General features: G+C 40.2%; 2 protein-coding genes and 1 long non-coding RNA gene across 7 annotated transcripts in view; 1 reads left to right on the top strand and 2 right to left on the bottom strand.

The window, feature by feature from the left end:
• TUT4 (terminal uridylyl transferase 4) overlaps positions 1-10,221 on the bottom strand; it is a 44,973-nt gene extending 34,752 nt beyond the window's left edge. The window contains exons 1-2 of one of the 5 annotated variants that reach the window (XM_068691317.1): positions 10,063-10,221; positions 1,065-1,737 (exon numbers count right to left, since the gene is read on the bottom strand). In XM_068691317.1, coding sequence (XP_068547418.1) covers positions 1,065-1,626 — 562 coding nt within the window. In that variant the 5' untranslated portion in view covers positions 1,627-1,737; positions 10,063-10,221. Of the gene's footprint in view, positions 1-1,064; positions 1,741-9,331; positions 9,721-10,062 lie in introns of those variants that run through there. The other 4 variants (XM_068691316.1, XM_068691318.1, XM_068691315.1 and 1 more) reach the window with 4 other exon arrangements.
• An 895-nt stretch (positions 10,222-11,116) lies between these two features.
• LOC137860733 (uncharacterized) lies at positions 11,117-17,067 on the bottom strand. The gene is made up of 4 exons (XR_011099153.1): positions 16,932-17,067; positions 15,618-15,698; positions 12,362-12,482; positions 11,117-11,391 (listed from the first exon to the last, which is right to left on the bottom strand). It is a non-coding gene; the product is annotated as an uncharacterized lncRNA (long non-coding RNA).
• GPX7 (glutathione peroxidase 7) lies at positions 13,657-24,796 on the top strand. The gene is made up of 3 exons (XM_068691331.1): positions 13,657-13,900; positions 20,160-20,421; positions 21,677-24,796. The coding sequence occupies exons 1-3, from the start codon at positions 13,694-13,696 to the stop codon at positions 21,838-21,840; spliced, it is 633 nt and encodes a 210-aa protein (XP_068547432.1). The 5' UTR covers positions 13,657-13,693; the 3' UTR covers positions 21,841-24,796.

The raw sequence follows: 24,796 nt of genomic DNA, 5'->3' as shown, positions 1-24,796 counted from the left end.
GTAGTTTTTGCATCACCAAAGGTGAGAGGGTTTCCTCCCCACCCTATTTTTTTTTTTTTTTTAAATCCAAGATCTTTACACCCTCCACCTCCCTGACTAACTAGGAAAAAAAAAAAAAAAAGTGAGCAAGTTTTCAAGTCCTGGTTTGTCGGTGACAGATGGTCCCTACAGCACATGATGGCAGTCTACAAAGAGCTGGCTGATCAGAGGACGCTGCCATTTCAACTTGTTTTTCCTGTTAAGTTTTTGGTTTTTTTTTTATAAGCATAGCTAAAAAAAATGCACTTTAATATTTTCCCTTGTATTGCCCCACAAGCCACTGATGTAGCTGTTGCAGTAGTGGGAAGTATTTCAAGTAGAAGCTCTGCACTCTGACACTGCAGTTGTAAAGCAGTATTTTATTAGAAAATACTGTGTTCTGAAGAAGCGTGACTAAGTCTGTGATGAGGAGCTAACTTAAAACGAGACAAATCCTGATCCAGATATTTAATTTTGAAATTGAAAAAGACACAAAAATTGAACACTCATAAGGGTAACCACTGATGGATGGGAAGAATTCCACAGCTCCCTAAATTAAACAGCCATCTGCCAAACCATCTTTCAAGCATTTTTAGTAATAAAAAGAATGTAACAACCTCAGAAAAAAGGTAAATATTTTCCTCATACCTATAAAAAAAATGGCTTATTGCAGATTTTTTCTCCTGCTCTTTCTGAAAAGCAGGAATATCTGGCATTTCCATAAATGGCAGTGATGTTATGAAGGGTTCTCCCCCAGCCCAAGACATTATATTCCCAAAATTGCCTGAAACCCACGCACTCTAAGTCTCTTGCAAAGACATTTAGGTCTTAGGCAGAAGAAAAAGGGACAGCTATTACCATAATCTCTTACGCTCTATGTAACATGCTTATATTAATATGTTCTCTGTAAATGCAGTCAGCAACTTACTATATGTAAAAAAAAAATATGAAAAAATATACCAATAGACACATTTCAAAGCCCATTTCAGATTGTTAACAATTTTACCAGAACAAAAACAAGTAAAGCAGTGCTGAATAATACTCACTGAAGTCATCAGGCTTCTGTTCCAGTTTTCTTTGATCTGAAGCAGTCTTACCAGGATCACCAGTTTGATCAACACTAGTCTCCAACGCATGAACTCCCAGTGGATTTTCCAATGCCTGTTTCCCTTTCTGAGCAGCTGTTAAGGTTTCCGCACTGACCCCATTCCCTGAAACATGGGAGCCTGGAAAGTTTTCTCCCACTTGTTGAGCTTTTGTTTGTTTCAGGTTTTCCACTGCTGATGATATATTAGAATTTTTTTTTGCTTTTCCATGACTTCGATCCTGAACACTTGATACTGTATCTTTAGTTCCAGGATTACAGCTATTAACTTTGCATGATTTATTTTCTCCTTGTTTTTCAGGAAAAACATCATTTTGTTTACTTTTTTTGCTGTTGTTCCCGCTTGGAGAACTTCTCCCAATATCCTTCACAGATTTGTCATTTCTATTATGTTTATAATTCTGATTATTTGTAACTTTGACTGCTTTGCCTTCCTCACAGACAAGACGGACAGACTTCCTTGGGTCATGATTTCCATTCTTTGAGCTCTTGGCCTCTTCCATTATAGTGAAGACCTGCTTCTCCAGTCTCTTGAGACCACTTGAAGTGCAATTCTTCAGTAATTTAAAGTTGATTTTAAATCCACTGTGCAGGCAAGGATCGTGGCTGATTGTCTGCTGAAGAAATGATACACATTTGTAAACTGAAGGGAAAATACCAAAGCTCTACATAGGAAACATTAAAATAAGCCTCTCTAAAGAAAAGTGAAACTCCTATTGGTTATAGAGGAAGCATGTTCCCCCCTACAGGCATAAGTGAATTTTCATAACACATTCCACATTAAAATAAAACTCATGAAAATTTTATAAACTTTACTTCTGTATAAAAGAAGGGGCAATATGAAGAAACAAAAAAAATGGCAGAATGTGGTAAAAAAAACACTCTGATTAAACTGCCAACAGCTTGCTTTTTTCTTTCCTTTCTATTTTTGGCTTTAGTAAAAATAAAAAATAAAAAACAAGATATCTGCAACTACACTGAAAATTTGAAAAGAATATAACACATCTAAAAAAAAATACCACACAACAAAACACACTGCTCAAGAAAGCTAATTCAGTTTCCAGCAAACAAGCTCCATTTTCTTAACTGAAAAAATATTTAGTGATATAACTCAAACTATTGGGAATAAATCTGACATCTGACCTGCCACCTACATCCACAGATACTTAAGCACAACAGTTAACACATACAATTCTCACATGTTAATTGTCACCAATTAAGTAAGATTTTCATTAGTCAAAAAAAAAAAAAAAAAAAAAAAAAAAACAGAAGCAGGAGGTATTTTGTTTAGCTGCAGATTACCTTGACTTATCTAAACCTCTGTCCTTTAAGTGGTATATCATCTGATTTTTATTTTGGAGACAACTCAAAGATTGGTGTTACAATGGGAAGCTAAGCACGAATAATGGAACCTGCTTTTAAGGAATTACACTCACTTATGTAGAAAATGAAGAAAAATAATCTGTAGCAAGAGCCTGGATTTAAAAAAAAAAAAAAAAACAAAAAAAAAACACCTTGAGATAGCAATAAAAAAGTAGAACGATGAATTAGACACAAAATAAAATCAATGTTGTAGAGCTATAGCAAGATTTGGAGTTCTGGAGCACAGTTTCTCTCTTTCCTGTCCACCTACATACTTAGTAGTTAAAAGCGTGATCCATGGAAATTTCTGGGTTTTTGAGAAACTATCCAAATAAGTAGCTTATCATTTAGTGAAGGAATAACAAAAAATAAATCCATGGATTACAACAATTAGGAGTAACACAATGTACTTCTGTACTTAAAAAAGGAAAAAACAAATGGATCAGATTAAGATGTCTGTTAAAAACCTAATTTTTCTGAATATCATCAGTATAAAGGACAGTAATTTATTTATTTTTTTTCAGGCTATATAATGCAGTTACTCTCTCTCTCACTTTAAAGAGATGCAAGCCAGGAAATACTTCTGGATGCAAACCACATACTAAAAATGGATAGCTTAAGCCTCTGTTAATATCACCAAAAATATGCATTATGTTTCAGAAAAATTAAAAACAAAACCAAAAGCAACACCAAGAATTGTTATGCAGTTAATGACAGCATCAGAGTGTTTAATAAGAAATCTTGAAAGAGAACAAAAAACCTATACTAGTACATCCATTCCAGCAGCTAGGCATTTTAGGTCACAAAGTCATGTATTTAATATTACAACTGTTCTCTATCAAACACTGATTACACCCAGCTCACGCTTCTAGACAAAAAAAAAAAAAAAAATCAAAGACCAAAACTCCAGAATATTAAGCAGTATTTGTCTTTGGATTGCAGCTGGCCTTTCCCATTGCACTTCTTATTAGCCCAACACCAGAAACGATGGCCCACCCATACCAGAGTCGCTCAGGGAGAAGGGCACGGGTGGGCTCAACGTACTCGTGTGCCTGGCCACCTGTTGGAAGCGTTGCTCCATCACCTACAGATGTCACAGCTACATGCAGCACACTGCTACCTGCCAACAATCCGCTGCTCTCCTGCAGAGATTTATTTTTTTTTAATGGAAACAAAAGAAAATGCAGGGAAAGACTTCAAATTCTAAACTCCTCCTTATGCTTTAGTTGCTCATTTTCGGGGTGGGGAGCATGGGGAAGGAAGGCAGAGAGCAGTTCCACTTTCATTTCTGACACACATGCCACCATTTGACCCTGGACTAGAACACACCCAGGCCACGCTTCTGCATTCGCTGTAGGTTGGCACCAGCCCTGATGGGAGCAAGAAGCTTTTTTTCCAGCCCCAGCTCCTTATTCCCAATCCTCCAGTGCTCCCTCAAGCGCTTCTGCAGCCCAGTCCAGCTGGACTTCACGCTGGCACCGGGGAGGAGCAGCAGCAGCAGGGGGGGGAACAGCAAAGCAGCACAAGTGCCCTGCAACAACAACTCTTGGCAGGAAGGCCAGCTTGAAGTTACCATAAAAACGTGGCATTGGAGCAAAAGGAGAGCTTCATTTAGCTCTGCTTCTTCTATGACAAATTGTTAAGTTCAGATTGTAAAAGAAGGCTTAAAAAAATGCACAAAAACTCTACTCTGAACTCAGTTTGATCTCATCCATTCAATAAGATATAGTTACACGAAGAATATATAAGCTCTAATCAAATGCACAAACGTGACATACTTTCTATTAGCAGTTTCCTTAGATTTTTCCTGCCACGTTTAAAACTATCTTTATAACTCAGCTAAGAAATTGAATACTATAACGCAGTTACACGTTAAGAGAGTGAGTATAATCAAATGCAAGTAGTTAAGGTTACAAAAAACACAGAGCTATATTTTTATTTCTTTGGTATAAAGAAAAGATCACTTATGCAATTTAGTCAAGATCGTAACAAAAAATAAGAGTTCCACATAAAACTCAGAATCTTAAATGCATGTGCAATAACTTTGTATTTATTTATTTTTTTTTTATTAATACTGAAGTGATTTAGCAAATTAAAAATAATCTAAACTGCTTTAACACACTCAATATCAACCTCGCTACGCAGCAAACAAAGAACTACAATATGAATCAAATAACAAAACATCAACACTAAAAAGAAAATAGAGATAACTACTAAAAGCAAGACAGCCTAAAAAGGAGGCTTCCTCCTCTGCCAGGTACCTGGCATCCAGGTATTGGAGAGGGAGGAGGAGAGAAAGGAGTGCCTCCAAAAGGAATAACACGGTTGGAAACACAATGCTGGAGCAGAGTGAATCACCGCTGAGGTGGCGTCTTTTTAGAAGCCTGGATGGCACGTCTTATTCACAAGCTCAGGCCCATACCAATTGCCAGACCTGGAATGAAAACAGGATTTTCTCCCAGGCAGGTTGGCAACAAAAGCAGAGTTTTTCATCTGCAATGTGGGGAAGGATTCACTTGTTGAAATCATTTCAGCTTATTCCTCAATGTCCTGGTGTTACAGGGGATTCGGTTTCCCTTTTTTTTCTCTGAATGCACAGTGCCAGTTACTCCTCTGAAATCTAGCTCAGTTCTTGGCACTCTGAAGAAAAATCATCTGGCTGGAATACAGCAGCTCGAGGTCAGACAATGCACCATCCGACCTCAAATTCTGGAAAACGATTAAATCTATACACGCCTACAACAATCGATTCTTAAAATGTTTGAAATCGGCTTAGATTTCTCCATCGTAAAATTAATTTCAGGCTCACAAAATGAAGGAGCGAGATTGTTTCACTTTCATTTCTGCCAGATTCTTTTGTTTCCTCGTTCCCTCAGACTACCATTAGAAAATCCTGCATTTGAATTGCAAAAATTCACGGTAACGCTTCCAAAACAAGACGAGCAAAAAACCAACACAAAACCCACTTTCAGTAAGATACTTCGACCCATTTGCCCCGTTACTCCTTTCGTCCCAAGTTGTTGAACTGTATTTAATTCCTTTAAAAACCCCACATCTTGGGTCGGATTTTGCCACGGTCTTATCAAAGGTGAAGACCAAGCGAAACTGAGCTCTTGCATGCTGAGTTGTGACAGGAAGCTCTTTCGCAAAGCATTTCTGTTTTAATCATTTCCTTGTTAGATCTTTAAGGTCCCTTCCAACCCAGGCCATTCTTAGAAGCTGAACTAAAGATGCCTGGTTTCCTATCCTCTCATTTTTGTGCTCCCCTGTCACATCACGGTCCTTTGGGCAGGTGGAGATGTGCCGCAGCTCAGGGAACACCCATGCTGTCTGGTCCTTTGCTTCTCCCTAAGAGGAAATGCAAAGATCTCTCCTCTACTGAGACATCATTTTTCCCAGAAAACATACAGGAACTCAGCAATTTTTTTTTTGACATTATTTTAAGCCTGTTCTAAAATTCAGTCCCAACTGACTAAAACATCCAAAAACATCTGAGAGTGCAGAAGAGCAACTAAAGGGAAACTGAGCAGCCACGTAAGTTTTGATTCCTCGGGAACAACTAGATTAAATATTAAGAGCAAAAGTACTATAAACACAACTGTTATCACCCTCTTTCTGTAAAGTATTCACTCCCTACAGATAGTGGGACCTGTCTTTTTATCTGAGTCCTGCTTTAATCTGTCTCATTAGACCCTCCCTTCAGCTCCAACCTCCCTGCCTCCCAGCAGCAAGGGGGCTGATAAACCTCAGCCTCCCCAGGCAGATTTCCAATACAGCCCAGCTGAACCTCCAAACAAAATAAAATGAAATTCAACAAACAAAGGCCACAGCCAGAAACAAAAGGCAAGGCTTTCTTGTGTGCTCTGCTCATGTTGCAGCCCAGGTAATGTCTCCTTCTCCACACAGCCCTATCTGCTCAGGGGAGAGGGAGAGCCTCTTTTTGGGGCTGGTTATAGCCTCAGGCCCCTTTTTGCATCTGAGAACTTACACAAGCTTCAATTCAAGCTTCTCCCTTGTCCTGTGCCAATTGCTTAAAAAAATATGTTTATGTTTGCTTTATGATAAGCTACCCGTAACTTAGCACAAACTGTTATCAGTCCCTGGTGTTTTTCCAAACTACTTAAAACTAAAACTATCAGAGATTACTGGCCACTAAAGCGCCTCAGGCTCCACCAGCAGTAAACCCATAGGTATTCTTAGTAACAAGCATGTAAGTGCTATACTGTGTCTCAGACCTTCCTGTTTCTAGAAGCGACAGGATTTAAGCTAATGAGTATAATACTTTGAAAATCTATCGAGAAGGAAGCCGGTGCCACGCACATAAAATTAAAACCCCCCCCAAAAAAAACAAACAGGGACACAGCAAGCCAGCACTCTGGCCCTAGCAAAGATACATAATCAAGTAGGAAGCTGTGATGTTAAACATGAGTGTGGAGGATTAAAAACTTCTAAGAAGGATTCATTAGATAAACAACTTTGGATATAAAACTGTAATGAGGCTGTATCTGAATTAGGCAAGAACCATTTGTAACAGAAGTAACAGGAAGGGCCTTGCTTTATGCAAAGCTTAGCATTAATTTATCTAGGTATAACTATCCCACAATTAAGCCCTTAAACAAGCAGATATGCAAGACAGGAAATCCATACAGAGTGTGCTTGATACAGGTTAGCTCCTATTTGCATTGACAGCCGTTGTGTTTCCTACAAGCTGGTCGGACTGACTGGGAAGGCACGAAGGAGGTGTGTCACCGACCAGCGAATGCCAAGGACTAATTTCTGAACCTACCACTGCTGACGAATCCCACTCTAAACAGAGGAAAGCCACCCTCCCTCCGTCCCACCAGCTGTGTAACTACGTTACTGCGTCTTCCCTTCCCTCTGGATTTCGTATAAAGATACCTAATGCCTCAGCGAGCTTTGGGTCTGACCCCAATTTTACTGTACTAGTCGTTTAAACTTTTGAAAAACATCACAGTTTCGCAATCGGCTTAAGCACTGAAGCCAAAAAAAGGGGTACCACCTGCCTCAAATGTTGCTCTGTGTTGCAAGGTACATGCTGTAACCAGATCAGGAAACCGATCCAAGTTAGCTCTAACTTTTAAGAACAAACACAACATTTGTACCAATACAGGGTAGGAGGCTGGAGAAGAAAAGAATAAAAAAAAAAAAAAAAAAAGGAAAAAGAGGAAAAAAAAACAAACAACACAATACAGCACTACATAAGCATAAGGTCTTTGAGAGGCTAACATAGCTTCTGGAGGCCTGAACTGATCATGAAGCTGGCTTCAATAGCAGCTACGTATTTAAACTCTATCTATCCATCTTGTTCTTAAACTGCTGTTTCTACTTGCTGTTTGTGCTCAATAAAAATACAACAGTGTGTATTTTTGGCATAGAACTTTATCTGGATCTTGTATTAACAGTGATCCTTCCACCCAAACCCTAATCCTTTAGGAGGCCATCCTTTGCACTGCCTCGTACCAGCTGCAAACTAGTTCACAAACCACAGCCAAAGCAAACGGATCTGTCACCACCAGCATCCTTACGCCGGCTTTACTAGGATCCAGCACTTTCACTTCTGAAAGAAATACGCTGTAAATTGTTACTTTTGAAAAGTTGTCAAAAATACACTCATATAGTTGGCACATGGATTGATTCACAACCGTTCGTACCACTAAACTGATTCCAGACTCCCAAGTCAAGTTTTGCCGACACCAAAAACTGAAATCTGAAAGTTACTTCTTGTTGGCAAAATTTCTTTCACACAGCAGCAGAAATAAAAATTAAGTAATCTAGTAACATGTGATGCATTGTTTTTTTTCCAAAGATTTACTAAAACATCAGAACCAAGGGTATAGTGCAGGTACATATATATCTGTGTAATGCAGCACTGTTCAAAAGCAAAAATGAGATTCATATGCATTGTTACTAAACTCAGGCAATGTGTTTTCAGTACTTCTGTGTTAAAAGAGTTACTGATCTATCACTTATGTACAATTAAACAACTTGTGATTATTACTGTACGCTGTTTGATAATGCGCCAAAAGCATCAGAAACGTTGACTTCCCCTGGATGGCTTCCATGCTGCAAATTAATCCAATAAGCAAAACGCAAGATCTGTTCTTCCATGAAAAAAATAAATACTCCATACCAATATCGCGTTACCTCATCAAGATGAGGACAATTATTAAAGTTGATCTAGTAAAAACACTTCATAAAATGTAAAAGCAAGCACAACTAGAAAGCAAGACATACTCTCAGCTGGGCAAAATTTTGAACTACCTACCAATACGAATATACAAACCAAAACCACGACAGGCAGATCGACAAGAAATTTAAGAAGAGCTCCCAAGGGATATCTTGCTTTCAAGTAGGGCACAGGGAAATCCTTCTCCCCTTTGTCCCTGCAGCAGCAATTCCCTTCAGAAGAAGAACCAGGCAAATACCCTCTGTACGGTGCAGGTGCCCCGTGGCACCTGGCAGTTTCTGTTCCTGTGCTAGGTGGGAAGGAGACAAAGTCCCTGCTGTTGTCTGTGCAAGGACAGAACGCAAAAAGAACTTTCTGATCCCTCTCTCTGTATCCTCTGCAATCATATCCCAACACGTATGTTCTGGGAAACTGCAATTTCACCCTAAGAATAATTTTATGAAGCGATTATCACTAAGGTCAGGTAGAAAAAAGCTCACTACATAACTAATGGTTGAAAAGGAGACCTCTCACTCCTAATATAGCTTCTTCTGTCAGGTACTGTAATTAAGTCATATTTCCACCTCTGGGTTACTTTTCTTGTCTCGGAAATAATTATGTCATAACTACCCAGGGTCAGACTATCCAAAAGCACCTACCCGAGCCGAGAACATAAGTCAAACAAAAACATTATGTATCCCCTATTTCCAAGCAGATGCAATGACCCTCAAAGGCAGGGCAAGGCATTCACGAAGCAAAGTGACGTGGAGGTGGCGTGAAAAACAAAAAGAATTAATGGATCCCCGCGCTGATAAAACTATTGTTTCGCATACCAGTCCCTCCCTAATACCTCAGCCTGAACCTGATTACATTGTTCCTCTGCGCCCTCACCGCTCATCCCCGTCGCTATTCCCAGGAACAACCTGAGCAGCAAGAAGGCCTCGGGGGCTGTGACACATGGAGCCAACTGGCACATCTGAGGGAGCCGGAGCCCCGCACCCGAGACGAGCCCACAAAGGAGCCACAGCCCCGCGGGGGGACGCGCTGCGGGCACCCCGCGACCTCCCACAACCCCGAACCTCTCCCCTAGGCGAGCAAAAGGGGCCACGGCCGGGCTGGACGGGGGCCCGGCGGGCGAGGCTGGCCCGGGACCCCCCCTCGCAGCCTCTCAGCGCCCGGCCCCAGGGCTGCGAGGCTCCGGCGGGCGGCGGGGCCGGGGCCGTGCGGGCTGGGGCTGGGGCCGGGGGCTCCGCGGGCACCGAGCCCCCCGAGCCCGCCTCGCCCCGCCGCGCACGGGGGGGACAGAGGGGAAAGGGGAGAGGGCAGAGCGCGCCCAGCCGCCCTCACCCCGTCGGGGGCAGCCCCCTCCCGGCCCCCCGGGGCCCGGTACCTGGCTGCGGCCCTAAGGGTGCCGGGGCTGCGCCCCCGCCATGCCCGGCTCCGGCTGCTGGAGGCCCCGACGGCAGCGGCTCAGTCCGGCCCGGCCGCCATGTCAGCCGCGCCGCGCGCTGCATTGTGGGGCAGGGCGGGAGGGAGAGCCCCGGGGGCGGGCGGCTCGCCCCGGCCCGGCTCCCTCTAGCCCGGCCCGGCTGCCCTTGGCCCGGCTCGGCTCGCTTCAGCCTCCCTCAGCCCCTCGGGTCTTCCCCGGGGCTCCCTCGGTTTGGGGGAGCGCCCCCCTTGCCGCCTTCCCCCCGCCTTCCCGCGGTGCTGCAGCAGGGGGCTGAGGGAATCAGCTGCTCCATTTTTTTCCCCTCATTTTTTTCCCCTTTTTTTTCCCCACAAGCCGTGAGGGAATGCCCGGCCCCCCCTTGCCCCGTAGAGCCGGGCTTCTGGCTTGTTCATCAGCTGTGGTGGCTCCTTGAGGGTCTGCCCCCCACCACAGCCCAAGCCTGGGGGGTTTTCTTGCCCCCTTCGCCTGCTCTGCATGCTGCAGGAGGGCTGGTGTGCTCCACACAAAGCAGCCTGTGGTAAACAAGCTGCAGGACACCCTGAACCTACCAGGGCCCTTCCCTAACACGGGACACACTGAGGGAAATGCTCCCTGACCTTGGCTGCAAAGCTGGCCCCAGCTGCAGCTAGGGACAGCGGCTTGGCCAGCGTGTCTGCTGGCACTCACACAGGTCTCAGGGGAGAAGAGCTGGCGTGCCCAGCTCTTGGCAGTGCTGGGGGGTGACCTAAAGAAATTGGCAAGTGTTTACGTAAAGCAAATCTCTCAGTGATGCAGTACAGCACTACCCCTTCTTGGCAGGGAAATGTCATGTTGCTGGCACTTCCTAGCCCAGGGTAAGGAGGCCTGTCCAGAAAAACAAGGGGTATAAAAGATTGCTGTTGAGCTACTGAAGAGATTGAAAGGAAGTTACTCAAAACAATGTGAATAACAGTGCTGGAAACATTACCTCAGGGAGTCTGTGTAGGTAAAAGTTGCAAAATCTGTAATAGTGGGATGCTACAAATGCTGGTGGAATAAACCTTTGAAATGTATTGTCAGTTCAGTGCAATCCTTAGAGCTAATCTGCTTTCTCATGGTTCACTTGAAGTTCAAGTTTTACAAAACGAGGAATGGGTACCTCAGGGTATTGCTAATGGGAAGTTGCGCAGAGCTTTCGCCTTTAGAAACATGGGCCTAATCCTGTCAAAATCAGCAGCAACAAAAATTGAAGTGCTTCAGTGCTGTTTGGTGAGCAGCTGAGGTTAGCTGGGTGGTGGTTTCAATCCAGTCCTATTTGACAAATATTTTTATTAGGTTTAGTAGGCCAAAGAGTAAATTGCAAAAGTAACTAAATTATACTTGCTACTGGATATTGTCATCCTAGATCGATATTTAGACATGCTACTGAGCAAACAGACACCAGTTTGTTAGCCTGACTGGCATTTTTCCTGCAAGCTGAAATTTATTAGAATGTATCAGATTCTTTCAACAATTTAGTTCAAACTGTTGGATAGACTTTAATTGAACATGTTAGAGCATTTTGGCTCTGAAAACTTGAACCACTACAAAACCAATGGTCTTTGACATAGTTGCTGTGTTTTTTCAGAAACAATTCTGCTTTCTTTGCTGATGTTGAATGTTTTATTGCAGGGAGTAGTATAGAAACATGGCAGTAAAAGAGGAAGCTGAATTCCACTGCCAGCTGGCCATTATTTAAAGAATTCCTAATTCAGTGACAGTGATCAAAAGCATTCAGATTCTGGGCTGAGTTTGTAGGAGGAAAATGCAATTCTAAAAGCAAGCGAGTTTTGTCTAGGAATCAGAGACAATAAACATGAAACTGTTGGAAGCAGAATTTATGAAGTCCCTATCCAGAGCAAAACCTCGCTTGTCTCATGTTGCAGTGTGATGCCTTATTTGTAGCCCCATACCAAAACTACTATATCATTATACCTAAAAATAATGCAGAAGTGTATTGTAGATTTATTTTTAATTTTCTGGCAAAACAAAACAAACAAACAAACAAAAAAAAAGCAAGTTACATTATTTTCATTGTTGGAATAATTTGATTATTTTTAGAATTCACTTGTATTTATTTATTTAAAAGTATGTAGTATATAAAAGCCCTATTTTCTATCTCCAGATGCATGTTAAGAAACTCTTTAAAGCTTCTTAGATGATTTATTTATAAAGTGAGGAAATCATACTTAGTTCTTGGTCAATATTACAGGCAGAAAAGTATACAGGAAATGGCATTTACCTGTGGAGATGAGAACTTCAGCTTCTTAGCACTGGGTATCTTCCCCATAGACAGCACGGTAGAAGATTTTTCATCCATGTAGAATATTGCATGATTTCTTGACGTTAGATGTCTACCTATGCTGAAATACATAAAAACATGCTCAATCTGAAATATTGAAAACCTGTTGTTTAATGTTTGAACTAGTTACACATGGCTTCTGCACTTTCAGTAATACCACTTATGCTTGAATCACCTAACCAAATTTAATCAAGCTGCCAACAATCTACCAAAACTTCCAGTTAAAAAAGAAAAACACACAGTAAGATTAAGAAATAAAACTTGTTCTTCAAAAGATGGATTTCCAATATGCCTTGGATGTGCTACTTAATTGTTTTCTGTAAATCTCTGCATTTTGCTCTTCTTTGCCAAGAAGTATCAGTCAGAGGCATGGACAGCCAGTTTCTTAGTCCAAGAAAAAAATAAAATAAAAATCAATGACCATCAAATGCTTTCTATTGTTGTTATCTTGTACATACAAATCCTTTTCTTCCTGCAGGCATAGGAGCATATAGATAGAAATGGCTGTTTTTTCATGCAGACAACCCAAGGAGGGCATTAGTGCACTGATCCTGAGGCAGTGGCATGGCTCTGAAAACTGAAAGCTTTGGTACCAAATTTAGTTCCCAATGCTTAATGCTTCTTTCTCACGTGAAACCTCCTTGGTAATGTGCTTTCTCCTAGATCACCCTGTCACTTGTCACAAACCAAGTGCTCACAGAGGAGAAGTTCCTGAAGGCCTGACAAACAGTACTCCATTGCACGTGATATTGTGTGTGGCATGTCTGTAATTCTCAGTTTTTGCCGACTGTATGCTGGGACTCTTGCTCTGAGCACTCGCAGCTGTAACCATTAGCAACCAAGCCACCGATATCCTTTGACATTACATCATAGTTACTAGATGCTATAGTCAGGATACTAAAAAAAAGTAATGCACTTGCAGGTCCATCAAAAAGCATAAACCTCTATCCCTTATTTCCCTAGGACATGGTTAAAGCCAACCTCTAGATCTGGCATCCCACAGACACAGCGTTGCTGTTCTCAAGCAGAAGGAAGTAGGTGTTGTACCCATAAACGGCCTCCCTTAACACACCACTACCACAATGAAACACTCTGGGTAAGCCTATTTGAATCCTCCATAAATACATGCCCCTGAGGTTTTGCATGTTAACACAGCTTCTACTAAACCTCTGCAGGAGCCAGACTGTTGCAAAAGCTCCGTTTGCAGCAGTCCCTTCTTTCCGGCAGGGTTTTGCTATTGTGGCAAGTGTCTCTGCAGCGCGGTCGTGCAGCATGCTAGATCCTGAGGGCAGTGTGGAGCACAAGCCGTCCTCTTCCTTCCCCAAAGTTTTTCTCATCCCTCTAGCCATGCTCCTTGCAATTGCAGCACTCCTGCTCTTAGCATTTTCCGCTACGCAGCAGAAAGAGACTGATTTTTACACTTTCAAAGTTGTAAACATCAGGGGCAAGCTAGTCTCCCTGGAGAAGTACAGGGGCTCGGTAAGTCCGCACGGCGGTGGGCAGCTCTCGGGCGCTAGCAGCCAGTCCTTGCATGTCTGCGGAAACCAAGTGCGGGAGAAGAGATTGTTCATTATTAACTCGGTGCATGCATGCAGATAGATCTGTATTTACGACTCTTCTTTAACTGATCTGGAGTGTTGCCTGTAAGCTTGCTCTGATAGCGCTCCGTAGGTCTTTGCACTGTAAATAAAACGTTTGCAAGTCTAACCCCTGTGTGTGGCGAGTCCTTTCCTTCTGCAGGCTGCTCCCTGTATACGTGGCAGGCAAGGAATGCCTCTGTGCCTGTCCTTCATGCAGCAAGATGAATTGCACTGGATTGCAGCTATTAAACTAGAAGCATAGGAAGTTTGCACCTTTGTACAGCTTACTTCTGGAAGTTTTTTTTCTACCTTTTTACTGCATGACTTTCAGTAGATTATTTTTCCCTGAATTCCATTCCTTTTTGAAGTTCTGCGTTTACAAAGGGATTTAACCAGTGGTTAGTGGACTTAACACATTTCACCATCGTTAGTAAAAAAAAAAAAAAGTGATTAAAAAGTGATTTATTGATAAAATAAATATTTTAGTATTGGTGCACAGTAAAACTGTAGCAACATCGTCCTATTCTGCTTGTTGATTTTAGAATGACAGAGAACAATCTGAAGAAGGGCAAGAAGATACACATTATTTTATGATGTCTTCTAAATTTCATTTATATATTACGTTAAGGAGTTCTAGGCAGAGCTTACCAGTTTAAAAACAATTGCCCTGAATGTAATTTGATTTTTTTTTTTTTTAGTGGTTTGACAATCTAAGAAAGATGCTTAGTCCCCGTGGAACAGAGAAGAGGGAGGGTAGCCCAAGGAGGTGGACATAACACTATAAAGTTTTTGTAGCCAGGTTCACAAATTCCAGAAACTAAAAACATCACAAAGCCCACAGCCTCCACACTTAGCAGTCAAGTGCCACATCTTAAGTGAAACAGCCAGGTGCTCCAAGTGCTTAGCTGCTACCCGGAAGGGCAGGCGCCACTACTCACTTTCACCTTTAGCCTCAGCACCATCCTTTTCACTCTCCTCAGGTACCTCACTGAGATTATTGAGTTTACTGCTCCACAACGATGGGTCACAAGCATTTACAGGAAGATGAGAGAAGGCCCATGGGAGAGGTACATTTTCCTGAGCTAAGCAGAGAAGAATACTTGTGGATTTGAACCAAATGAGAGCCTCTTATCTGGTCGAAGTCCTCTTCCTCCTCTGGCATTTGCAATTTAGTTAGTGGATAAGGCAGAAGTGGTCTAATGCACACCCAAATATATATACTGGAAAAAAAAAAAAAATCTAATGTGAAGCAATATTTGCACCCCCTCCTCCCCTTTTAAGGAGTTCCTTTCAAAGGCTCTGTCAATAAAACCTGTCAGCATGGTGTGTTTTGTCTGCAGGTCATCTGCAAATCTGTCTGAATAAGCAAATACCACCTGCAGTTTTACTTTAGGGCCAGAATCCACACGGAGAGGAGTAAAAGGGAAACTGAGAGGAATTTCTTCCAGCCACCCCACAGAGATCTGTGGGTGTTTACCCCCTCCCTAAGAAGCTGCAGAGCCTGCTGTTGTGTCTCATAACAGATTAGAGGTGTGCATCTGCATCTCCACTGGCACTGATAGCAGCCTGTCCTTGATGGGTGACTGGTTTCATAAGGGAGAGCTCTAGAGCCATACCTTGGCAAAGGTAATGCCATCCTCCTTGGTCTCTGCTAGGCTATATGGAATAGTTCATTTCAAAAAAGGGATGACCAGCTTCTGTATGGAACAAAGAGATTTGCATTCAGAGAGCCTATCAATGTTCAGTCCAGCTGCTGTTTGAGAATGCACATCATAATTTGTAACTAATTTAGAACAGTAAAACACCCCTTTTCTGTCATTACGCTGTCAGAGCTCATTATTAAAGTAAACAAAGGTTAATTAAAGCTCCCATTTATTTCTTAAAATAAACTTGCTTAAATCTGTGGTTAGATAAGTAATGCTAAGATGTAGGCTTATCGTACTATTTTAAAGCAATTAAAAGAATGCAAATAATATATAAGTACTATGTACGTGCTGCTGGTGCTGCTGATGTTTTAAAGAAAGTGAATCACTAGTTAGCCCTGGAACAATAGTCTGCTAATTACTAAACCAGATTTAACAGCCTTAAGTTTTCTAGCAGATGTAGCGAAAGTATTTTCTTCAACTCTGTCACTCAACTGATTTAGTTAAGTAATTATTTGTTTTGTAGTCATGAAACTAACTGGGATTTGAAAAACTCAGAACATTTCCAGAGTAGAAAAGAAAAAAAATTGCTAATTCTAAAAACACAAGAGCCATGCTGAATAGAACCAGTAAGTGCAATTCATGGCTTGCAGGATCTTTCTTCAATAACTCATTATTAATACAAATTAGCACATACTCAGATCACAGAGGTAAAATTTTCTTACCCAGAATAAAAGTGAGGCTGACTGATATTAATTCAATTTCCAGTCAAGTGCATTTTGATATAAATTACGAGTACCACAACTTATGTAGTAAATAAGAAATGTACTACTTACAATTCATAAATAATAAACATTTTTAAAACACAACTTTTTTTTTTTTTCCCCTGAAGTAAATATGCACAAACATAACTTGGCCTCCACTTTAATAAAATTATCAAAGGAGTTGAGGGAGAACTCTCTTTTTACGAAGGCATAAGAAATGATATTCACCAGAATTCTAAAAGTTTGGTGTACAGGCTACAAAATAGGTATCATACTACATCTACCCGAAAGCAGAGAAAGGGAGGACCATTATAATTAGTAAAATAAAATCTAAAAAATACCACAAGTGCCATAGATCAAAAAGCTGCCTGTTTTGCTCTGTTACACAAGGCCATCCTCCTATTCTTTATCCAGGCTATCAGAGTGATGTTGACTCACCTGCCTTAAACATGATGGGTAGTGATGAATCATTAGAAAAGAATTGAAAGGGTGCAGATAATATTCATCTTACTAGAACACCTACCTAAATCAAGAAAGCCCCCTTTTTTTTTTATGACCTCTCTCAGATGTGCTGTAAGCAAGCAGCAGTCTTTCCAAAAATAGGGTTTACCTGGGAGCCAGAACTCCCAGTTGTTAACTGTTCCCTGCTTTGTTTATACCCATCTGCATATAATAGTACCTGCCTGCCTACCACAGCTGAGTACAATGTACCGAGGCATAATTAAGCACACTAGAGCAGTGCCTTGGGAATCCTGAAGCAAAGGTACTATAATAATGTAAAGCATTAGGCATTTTAACAATGTAAAGTATTGTTTTACTATTGAAAGTAATGGGAGGCACTTTGCATCATAGCTCTCTGCAGGCAGGGAATGTAGTATCACTGAATGTGTGTAAATACAGGATACAGATACTTAATTACTGTACAGACTATTGCTATTTTTGTCCCTAAAGTTAACAATTCTGAGTCGGTGTAATGTGACCCTCGCAGTTTCTCTCCCGTCAGCCAGAAGGGGCCAATTAATAAACTCCTGGTCTAAAATCCCGAGTATCTACTGTCTCTGCTAAAAGATCCACAAAGGATTACCTGAAGCTTATAGCAGATTCTTAAATCTCTATGGATTTCCTCAAGGTGATACACTGTGTAAACGTTAAGTAAACCAAGAACTGCATTTGCAATGTTAACTAAATGAGTTCAGTACTAGAATGAATCGGTTTTCTAAGGAAAGGGAAGGAAAGGATAGGGTTAAAAGATAAGACAACCGTTTATGCAGAATTCAGCTTAAATTAAATCGTTGTTGAAAGGTCCAGGGTGAATTGTTGGTGCTGCACACTAGGTGGTGTGCTTGACTTGCACTCTCTGAGTCTAAGGTGTGAGAGAAGTCAGTCAGGAGGAGTACTGAGCTTAATTTCAACCATTAATAGTTGTAAGGAGTCAAAGTTCAGTCTCTTAATGAGAACAAAAAGAGTAACTGTTGTTAATTAAAATTAAATACAAATCACCACATTTTATCGCTTGTGGTACCAGATAGAAACACTTAAAAGATAACTTGGAAAAAGTTTTTAGCAATCATTCTATTCAGTATATATGTTTTATATGAAATGCTGACAGTCAGCAACAGAAATGCATCGTAAAATCACTACCTCTTTAAAAAAAAAAAAAAAAGAACAAAAACAAGTTATACGGCATATATTTAAACTTTCAAATAGAGCTTCTAAATGTAATCTGAATGAATGTGATGCTTTGGAGGTTAGCTAGATGGCTCCAGATAATACTTTATATGTGAGTCCACAGGGATTGCTTAGATTGCATTCTCTTGACACTACAGTGCAAAGAAGATTACAGCAATTTCTGCCTTGTAAGATTACCTGTCTTCCAGGGAAAACCAAAGTGCCACTCAGAAACCATTTTAAATACAGCCACATACTTATACAATGCGCTAAATACACAAAGTGCTAATGTTTTGCATAAGAAATTATAAACACCGGCTTCTCCTTACCTTTTTTCTTTACTGCTTCCTACCCCCTCAGGTATATCACCCTATTATCCCTGCCTTACCCAGGTTATGAGCTTTTATATGCCACTGGGGGTTTTGGCCTTAAAAGTCCTATATACAATTAGTCATTTGTTTTTCATATATTACATAATTTATGTTGATGTACTCCATTGATATTTCCTATATTTTATATAAAAAACAGATGCATAGGAACACGGAACAATAGTAACATTCACATCCCAAGTTTAAATTGAGCAAAGCCAATAGTCACAGACATGAGTATGAAGACTGGAGTTGGAATTTTTTACTTCTTTTCTTGCCCTGCAGCTACTTGTTGCGTAACTCTGATCAGGTCAATTAACGTGTCCAAGCTTCAGGCTTTCCTCTTGCTGCACTGGGCCCTCCAGCACTGCTGACTCCCACTGACACCGAATTGAATTCAAAGTTTTTTTGCAATTTAAGAATGAAGAAGCAACTGCTGGGCTGATGTATAATCTGTAGAAACCCACGTAATATGCTGTAAACCAGGTAGAAATTTGGTTTCCAAATCATAATGGTTCTTCTGCACTATGCCTGATATTCATCTTCTGGGTGCATAAAAATATTGGCTTATTGCTCTTACAGAATGGCTTGAAAAAAGAATAGCATGTAGTAAAAGAAATCTCACTATAAACGGTGTAATGCTATTTTTATTAATAAATTCATATCGTATCTAAAAGGTCTACAACATTCAGCTTGAATCCACTCTCAAGAAAACTTTAGCGTGGGCTCAATTTATGTAGAATGAGTTGTAAATTTAAAAATACATAACGATAATAAAACCTGTAAGTCTAAAAACAAATTCTAGGAGTTATTTAAGGATAAAATATCTCAAAAAACATCGGGAAGCTCTTCATGGCCTTGAGAAACTGTGTAAAATGCATCAGCTCAGGGTTAGATCACTTAATTTCCTCAACAAATTCTTGGCACATTCTGTTCTACCCTGTACTCCTTACACGTGTGTCTATTTCCACGCAGTGTTTGTCTGTGTTTGGCATTTTCCTCTCTGCCTCATCTGTGCAGGCAGATAAGTGCCTGATGGCATTGTCTGACTGACATGATGCACACATCATCAACAAGATGGTCATCTACAGGAATAACTCTTTCAAAGGAGAGTGGGTACATTCTTCACCACTCAGAATCTGTAATTGAGGCAATAAACCTTAATGCAAAATATGTTGCCATTTCGTCACAAATGAGTAGATTTATTCTAGACAGGGTGCGAAATTTTACGGTCCATATGGCATTGACCACCCTAAAATCCTCTAATTGCTGCTATTAACTTCCAGGTCAAGATATCTACGCTGGCAATGATAAATGGATCAACCAGTTCTGTATGAGTAATAAATTCTTTACAAGGGAAGATGCTGCACAACAGATGCTGTACAACAGAGAAATGGACAGTCAAAACAAACAAATATTAATTTGAATTATTTTTTTCATGCAGCTCAGAGTGCCTCAGTTAGATGGTCATTTCTTAAATATGCCTAGAAACTATCCAAAAGGCAGAACAGAGATATGCAAGTTCTCTGTAAACTGGAAGTTTAAGTTTCTTGATTATTTTCATGGCTACATATTGGCAATTCAATGTAGTTTCAAATATGAATGTTCAGTCCCAGTTCTGCAGACATTCTTATTTTCTGAAAATAATCTGCATCCCAGCCTACCTGTTGGAAAACTGACACACGCAGCACATTTCTTGTTCTCTTGTTCTTCAGGTGTCCTTAGTTGTCAACGTTGCAAGTGAATGTGGTTTTACGGACAGCCACTACAAGGCCTTGCAACAGTTACAGAAAGACCTTGGTCCCTATCATTTCAACGTGCTGGCGTTCCCATGCAATCAGTTTGGGCAGCAAGAACCAGACACTAACAAAGAAATTGAGAGCTTTGCACGAAAGACTTACGGTGCCACCTTTCCTATGTTCAGCAAAATCGCAGTCAGTGGAGCTGGTGCAATTCCTGCCTTCAAGTACTTAATTGGTGAGTAATCTGGGCTACTGGAGGGTTGTTTCCCCAGCACAGAATTCCTCTGACATAGGAAACCATCTCATCAAAAAAGGTTACCTATAACTGTGTTCACAGAATTGCAGTTCATAAGTGTCAGGAGAGCTCAAAAGTCATCCGGCCCATCCTCCTGCACAAGGCAGGATTTCTGTCTATGCATCCATGACAGGTCTGTTTAGCCTTTTAAATAGATCTCAAGAGATAAAGACCCTACAATAACAAACACCGTGTAAAGCTAGTCTAATAACCTTCTACGTGGAATACAGGTCTTGAAATATTCTCCTGTATGCATACAACCCCTCATCTTAATTTTTCCACTTTGTAATCTAGTAAATGTGTCTCCTCTGACACAACTGCTGCAGGTTGGATTTGTGAGAGTCATGTGAAGAGCTGAGGATAAGTAGAAGAAAAGCAACTGTATAATTTACTTCTTCAATCAAAAGGTGAAACCAAGCATTAAGAGATGACCTTGAATACTCCCTTCCTCCTCCCTTACCAAACATTAAAAGAGCCTTACTGTACAGTTCTTCCAGTTCTAATCTGCATTAGAACTAGCACTGAGACCTGAAGAGGTTTTGCTGGTTCTCAGCAGACAGCTAACAAAATACACTGTAAAACAAAATATTCTCAAGGATCTACTTTTCAGGCACTGAATGGATGCTCTAAATGCCATTTAAATGCCAAACTATAATAACAACCTTTATCCAATGTGAATGGAGTATCTTCCAGGAATGATATATAGTAAAGACCAATATGACATGGCATTACATGAGCTGTACTCTGCAAGAACCATACTGTTTCTTATTCTTGCCAGAACCACAATGTTTACCCATGTTCCACTGAATTTAGAGGAGTGCTGCTAGTATTATTTTTGGCTACCCAAAGTACTCCTCCCTCTAGGTGTCCATTGTAGATCTTTTTGCTAGCCAACACTGCCTTAATCCCCTTCATGTCCTTTCATTTCTGTTTTTTGTAGTGGGGTTGTCATTGCAGACACGTCATGTGGAACTTGCATTCCTTTTGTTTCCCTGTTAGTTTTCCATCATTCTCCAGGGCACTACTGTCCAGTTAAATCTCCATGTCAGAAAATTCATCTTAATATTCACTCTGAACTCCCTCTTAATTTTACATTCCTTCTTACTTTGAGATGGTAATCATCAGACTGGAGCAAACAAATGTCAGGAATTGGCTAATGTTTCTTGTTTGTTTGTTTGTTTTTTCTTCCCTGTAGATTCTACAGGAGAAGAACCAACCTGGAACTTCTGGAAATACCTGGTAGGCCCCAATGGGAAAGTTGTAAAGGCCTGGGACTCTACTGTCTCTGTTGAAGAAATAAGACCTTACGTTACAGAACTTGTAAGGAAAATCATCCTGAAGAAAAAAGATGAATTATGACTTTCAAAAATTCCAGCATGCTAATTACATCTTCATTAAAAATTAGGACTGGACTTTGACTTTTCACATTCCAAAAGTGGGAATACGGGGAAGGGAAAACACGACCAGTGAAATCTATATTCACTCTCCTCAGAATGTAGAAAATAACCAAAAGTAATTTAAATTTAAAAGTAATTTAAAATTATCTATCTGCAACTGAATTCTATTTTACCTTTCTGAGAAGGAAGACCTCATCAGCAATTGTTTCTTTCCCAACTCAAATTATTGATCATTGATAACACGACTGGAAGTCAGTTAAAGTATCTCGAGGAAAAAGGCTCATAATAATAAGAATTTTCTGACTGGGATCTCAGTCATATCTACAATTCTGTTGTCATATTTTGATTGTGAACTGAATGAAAAAATAAAGAGTAAAAAGTGCATGATTGATTTAAGGCATGTATTAGGAAGAAGGCCAAATCAGATTCCTTCAAACCAGGCAGACTTACAAAAACATATGTTTTTCCAAAGTTTATGTTTTTCTAAAGTTTTGTATGTTTACCAAAGTCAAACACATTTAATTTCATCTGCCAGGAAAGTCAGTTGTTAAGGGCATGAGGAAAACACATCTATAAAACTTAATTTAAATAAATATGAGAACAAGCTCTTGAAAAAAATCTCTTAAAGCTGTAAGGAAATGTTTGCATTTTTTTCACCCAGTAAAGATTCTTAGATGATATTTGAATAGCCATTTGAGCATCTATAGCATCAGAGCATGTAAGAAATGGCTATTGTTTTTTTCTAATAACTTTTTGGCTTAGAAGACTTACTCTTAACTCCTACAATTGATGTTAAGTTTATTTTTCAATTTATGATCCCATCTGATTTTTCTGCATGTGCAGATAAACATTAGAGAATCAACATTTGTCTGTGGAAATTGTTTTTCAAATGTCTGATTGTTGCATAATGTTACAGTATTTAATGTTACGTTAATGTTATAATTATTTAATGGTACCCTTTACAAATGTACACTCAGACATCTGCTCAGACTTCAGACTGCAGCACTTCTTAGCTCATACTAAAATAATAACACTAATAATTACAGCTTCATTGTTCTTTGACAGAAGCTCTTTAAAAATCTTGTCAGCAAGAACTCTTTTTATCTCAGTAAAAACACAATATGCAGGTCCTCTGCTTTTAACCCCAGGAAGAATCTAGCCCTGTCCAATGGCAGCATTATTGACAAGTGAAAGCTTTTTTGGTGCTTTGTAATGCTTTTTAAAGTAGCACAAACAATATTTATCCATATTGTTGTCAGGGCCCAGGTGCATAAATAAGCCTTAATTGCTCTGACCACAGTATGAACTTATTCCAACCCATCACTGCCATTACAGCTCTTCAGCATCCAAACAGGCTCTAGCTGAAATCAAAGGCAAATATGGCATGCACTGGCTTGCAGAAAAGGAGAAAGATTACAGAAGAATTATTGGGAAATAAAAGAGCTAATTTTAGAGTACCTTATAGTTCCAATGCTTGAGCAGCTGCTCTCTGCTGAGGTACTGGGCATGTTCTGTAGACCATCCCAAGGAAATAAGAGCTAGAGATACTTTAGGGTTTGAAGAAAGGCCCTGAGGAGGAGAGATTGTAAACAAGCTTTGCCTGAAAGAAACTGAGAGCAACCTTTTATTATTTGTAGGGAAAAAACAAAACAAAACAAAACAAAACACACACACACACAAAAAAAAAAAAAAAAACCAACAACAACAACAACAAAAAAAAAAACACAGCAGGAGAAAATAAAAGGGTGAAGCAACAAGTACAAAAGCAAAAGGAGAGATCAAGTAAGAAGGGAGAAATGAGAAGGAAATTAAAACAGTTTACAAAGACTCTCGAGGACAAATAAGAGATGGAAGTTCAGGTTATATTGAAACTAATAACTATGTTCCAAGCTGTGTCAGCTGTTTCTCACTTGGAGTGTAACTTAAGAGTGCAGCAAATCAGTGCCAGTGGCAGTGAATATACCTGTGTTTTCCTCTGATGGAGAGGAAAGTGGACTCTACAGCCCATTCAGTCATTTAGCCTGTTCTTAACATGAATCACTCTAAGACAATTACTACAAAGGAAGTCCCAAAGAAAGCAAAATCAGATCCAACTGATCCCATGCTGGGACAGAGAACCCAACTCCTAGATAAGGAGGTCTTTTATGACTCTGTAGCCTGTTTATCTTTTCTCTGTTCGTTGATGCTAATGCAGCATCCCAACATGCTCTTAGCAGGTGCTGTAAGCCATAAAATATTCTCCGTAGAAAGTGTATTTCTGGCCCTGATGAGCCCAGACCATACTTTGCAAGACTTTTTAAGACCTCTCTATTTCATTTTAGAGTGGCCAACTTCAAACAGAGCTCTGGATTTACGTATATATGATCTTGTATTCTCTATTAGACAAATACTAAAAGTCTAAAGAGATACAATGGCAATGATCAGTTGGAAAGGGTTCATGCTACAGACACAAATATTGTCTGGGCTGCTTTTAAAGGCATTATGAAGCACAAAAAAAAGGTTTCACTTGTCAATAATACTGCAATTGGGCAAGACTAGGTTCATCTTAAAGTATCCTGGGGTTAAGACAAAGGGACCTGTATATTGTGGCTTAGTTGAGATAAAAAGAATTATTGCTGTCGAGATTTTCAAAAGGTTTCTGTCACAGAACAATGAAGCTGCAATTGTTGGTGTCATGATTTTAGATAAGAAGTTCTGCAGTCTGAAGTCTGAGCAGATGCCTGAGTGCTATGAATAACTTAATACTGATGACTATTGGAGTTGGTGTTGTTCTTAACAGTTTGGCAATTTAAAGGGAATTGGGTAATTATTACATATGCAAGCTTTGAAATCTGAACAGGCACATGATTTAAAGCACATGGATACTTTCTCTAAACTTATCAGAAACATTTTTGTGATTAAATGAAATGTGGCATACA

The sequence above is a fragment of the Anas acuta genome, chromosome 8 (genome assembly GCF_963932015.1).
Source record: "Anas acuta chromosome 8, bAnaAcu1.1, whole genome shotgun sequence".
Lineage (NCBI taxonomy): Eukaryota > Metazoa > Chordata > Aves > Anseriformes > Anatidae > Anas > Anas acuta.
This window is presented reverse-complemented; position numbering and strand designations above follow the sequence as displayed.

Excerpts from the sequence above, each read along its gene's own strand:
- GPX7 (XM_068691331.1), top strand. The coding sequence starts at position 13,694 with ATGCTAGATCCTGAGGGCAGTGTGGAGCACAAGCCGTCCTCTTCCTTC. Across the intron at positions 13,901-20,159 it reads TGGAGAAGTACAGGGGCTCG|GTGTCCTTAGTTGTCAACGT; the intron begins GTAAGTCCGCAC and ends CTTGTTCTTCAG. Across the intron at positions 20,422-21,676 it reads TGCCTTCAAGTACTTAATTG|ATTCTACAGGAGAAGAACCA; the intron begins GTGAGTAATCTG and ends TCTTCCCTGTAG.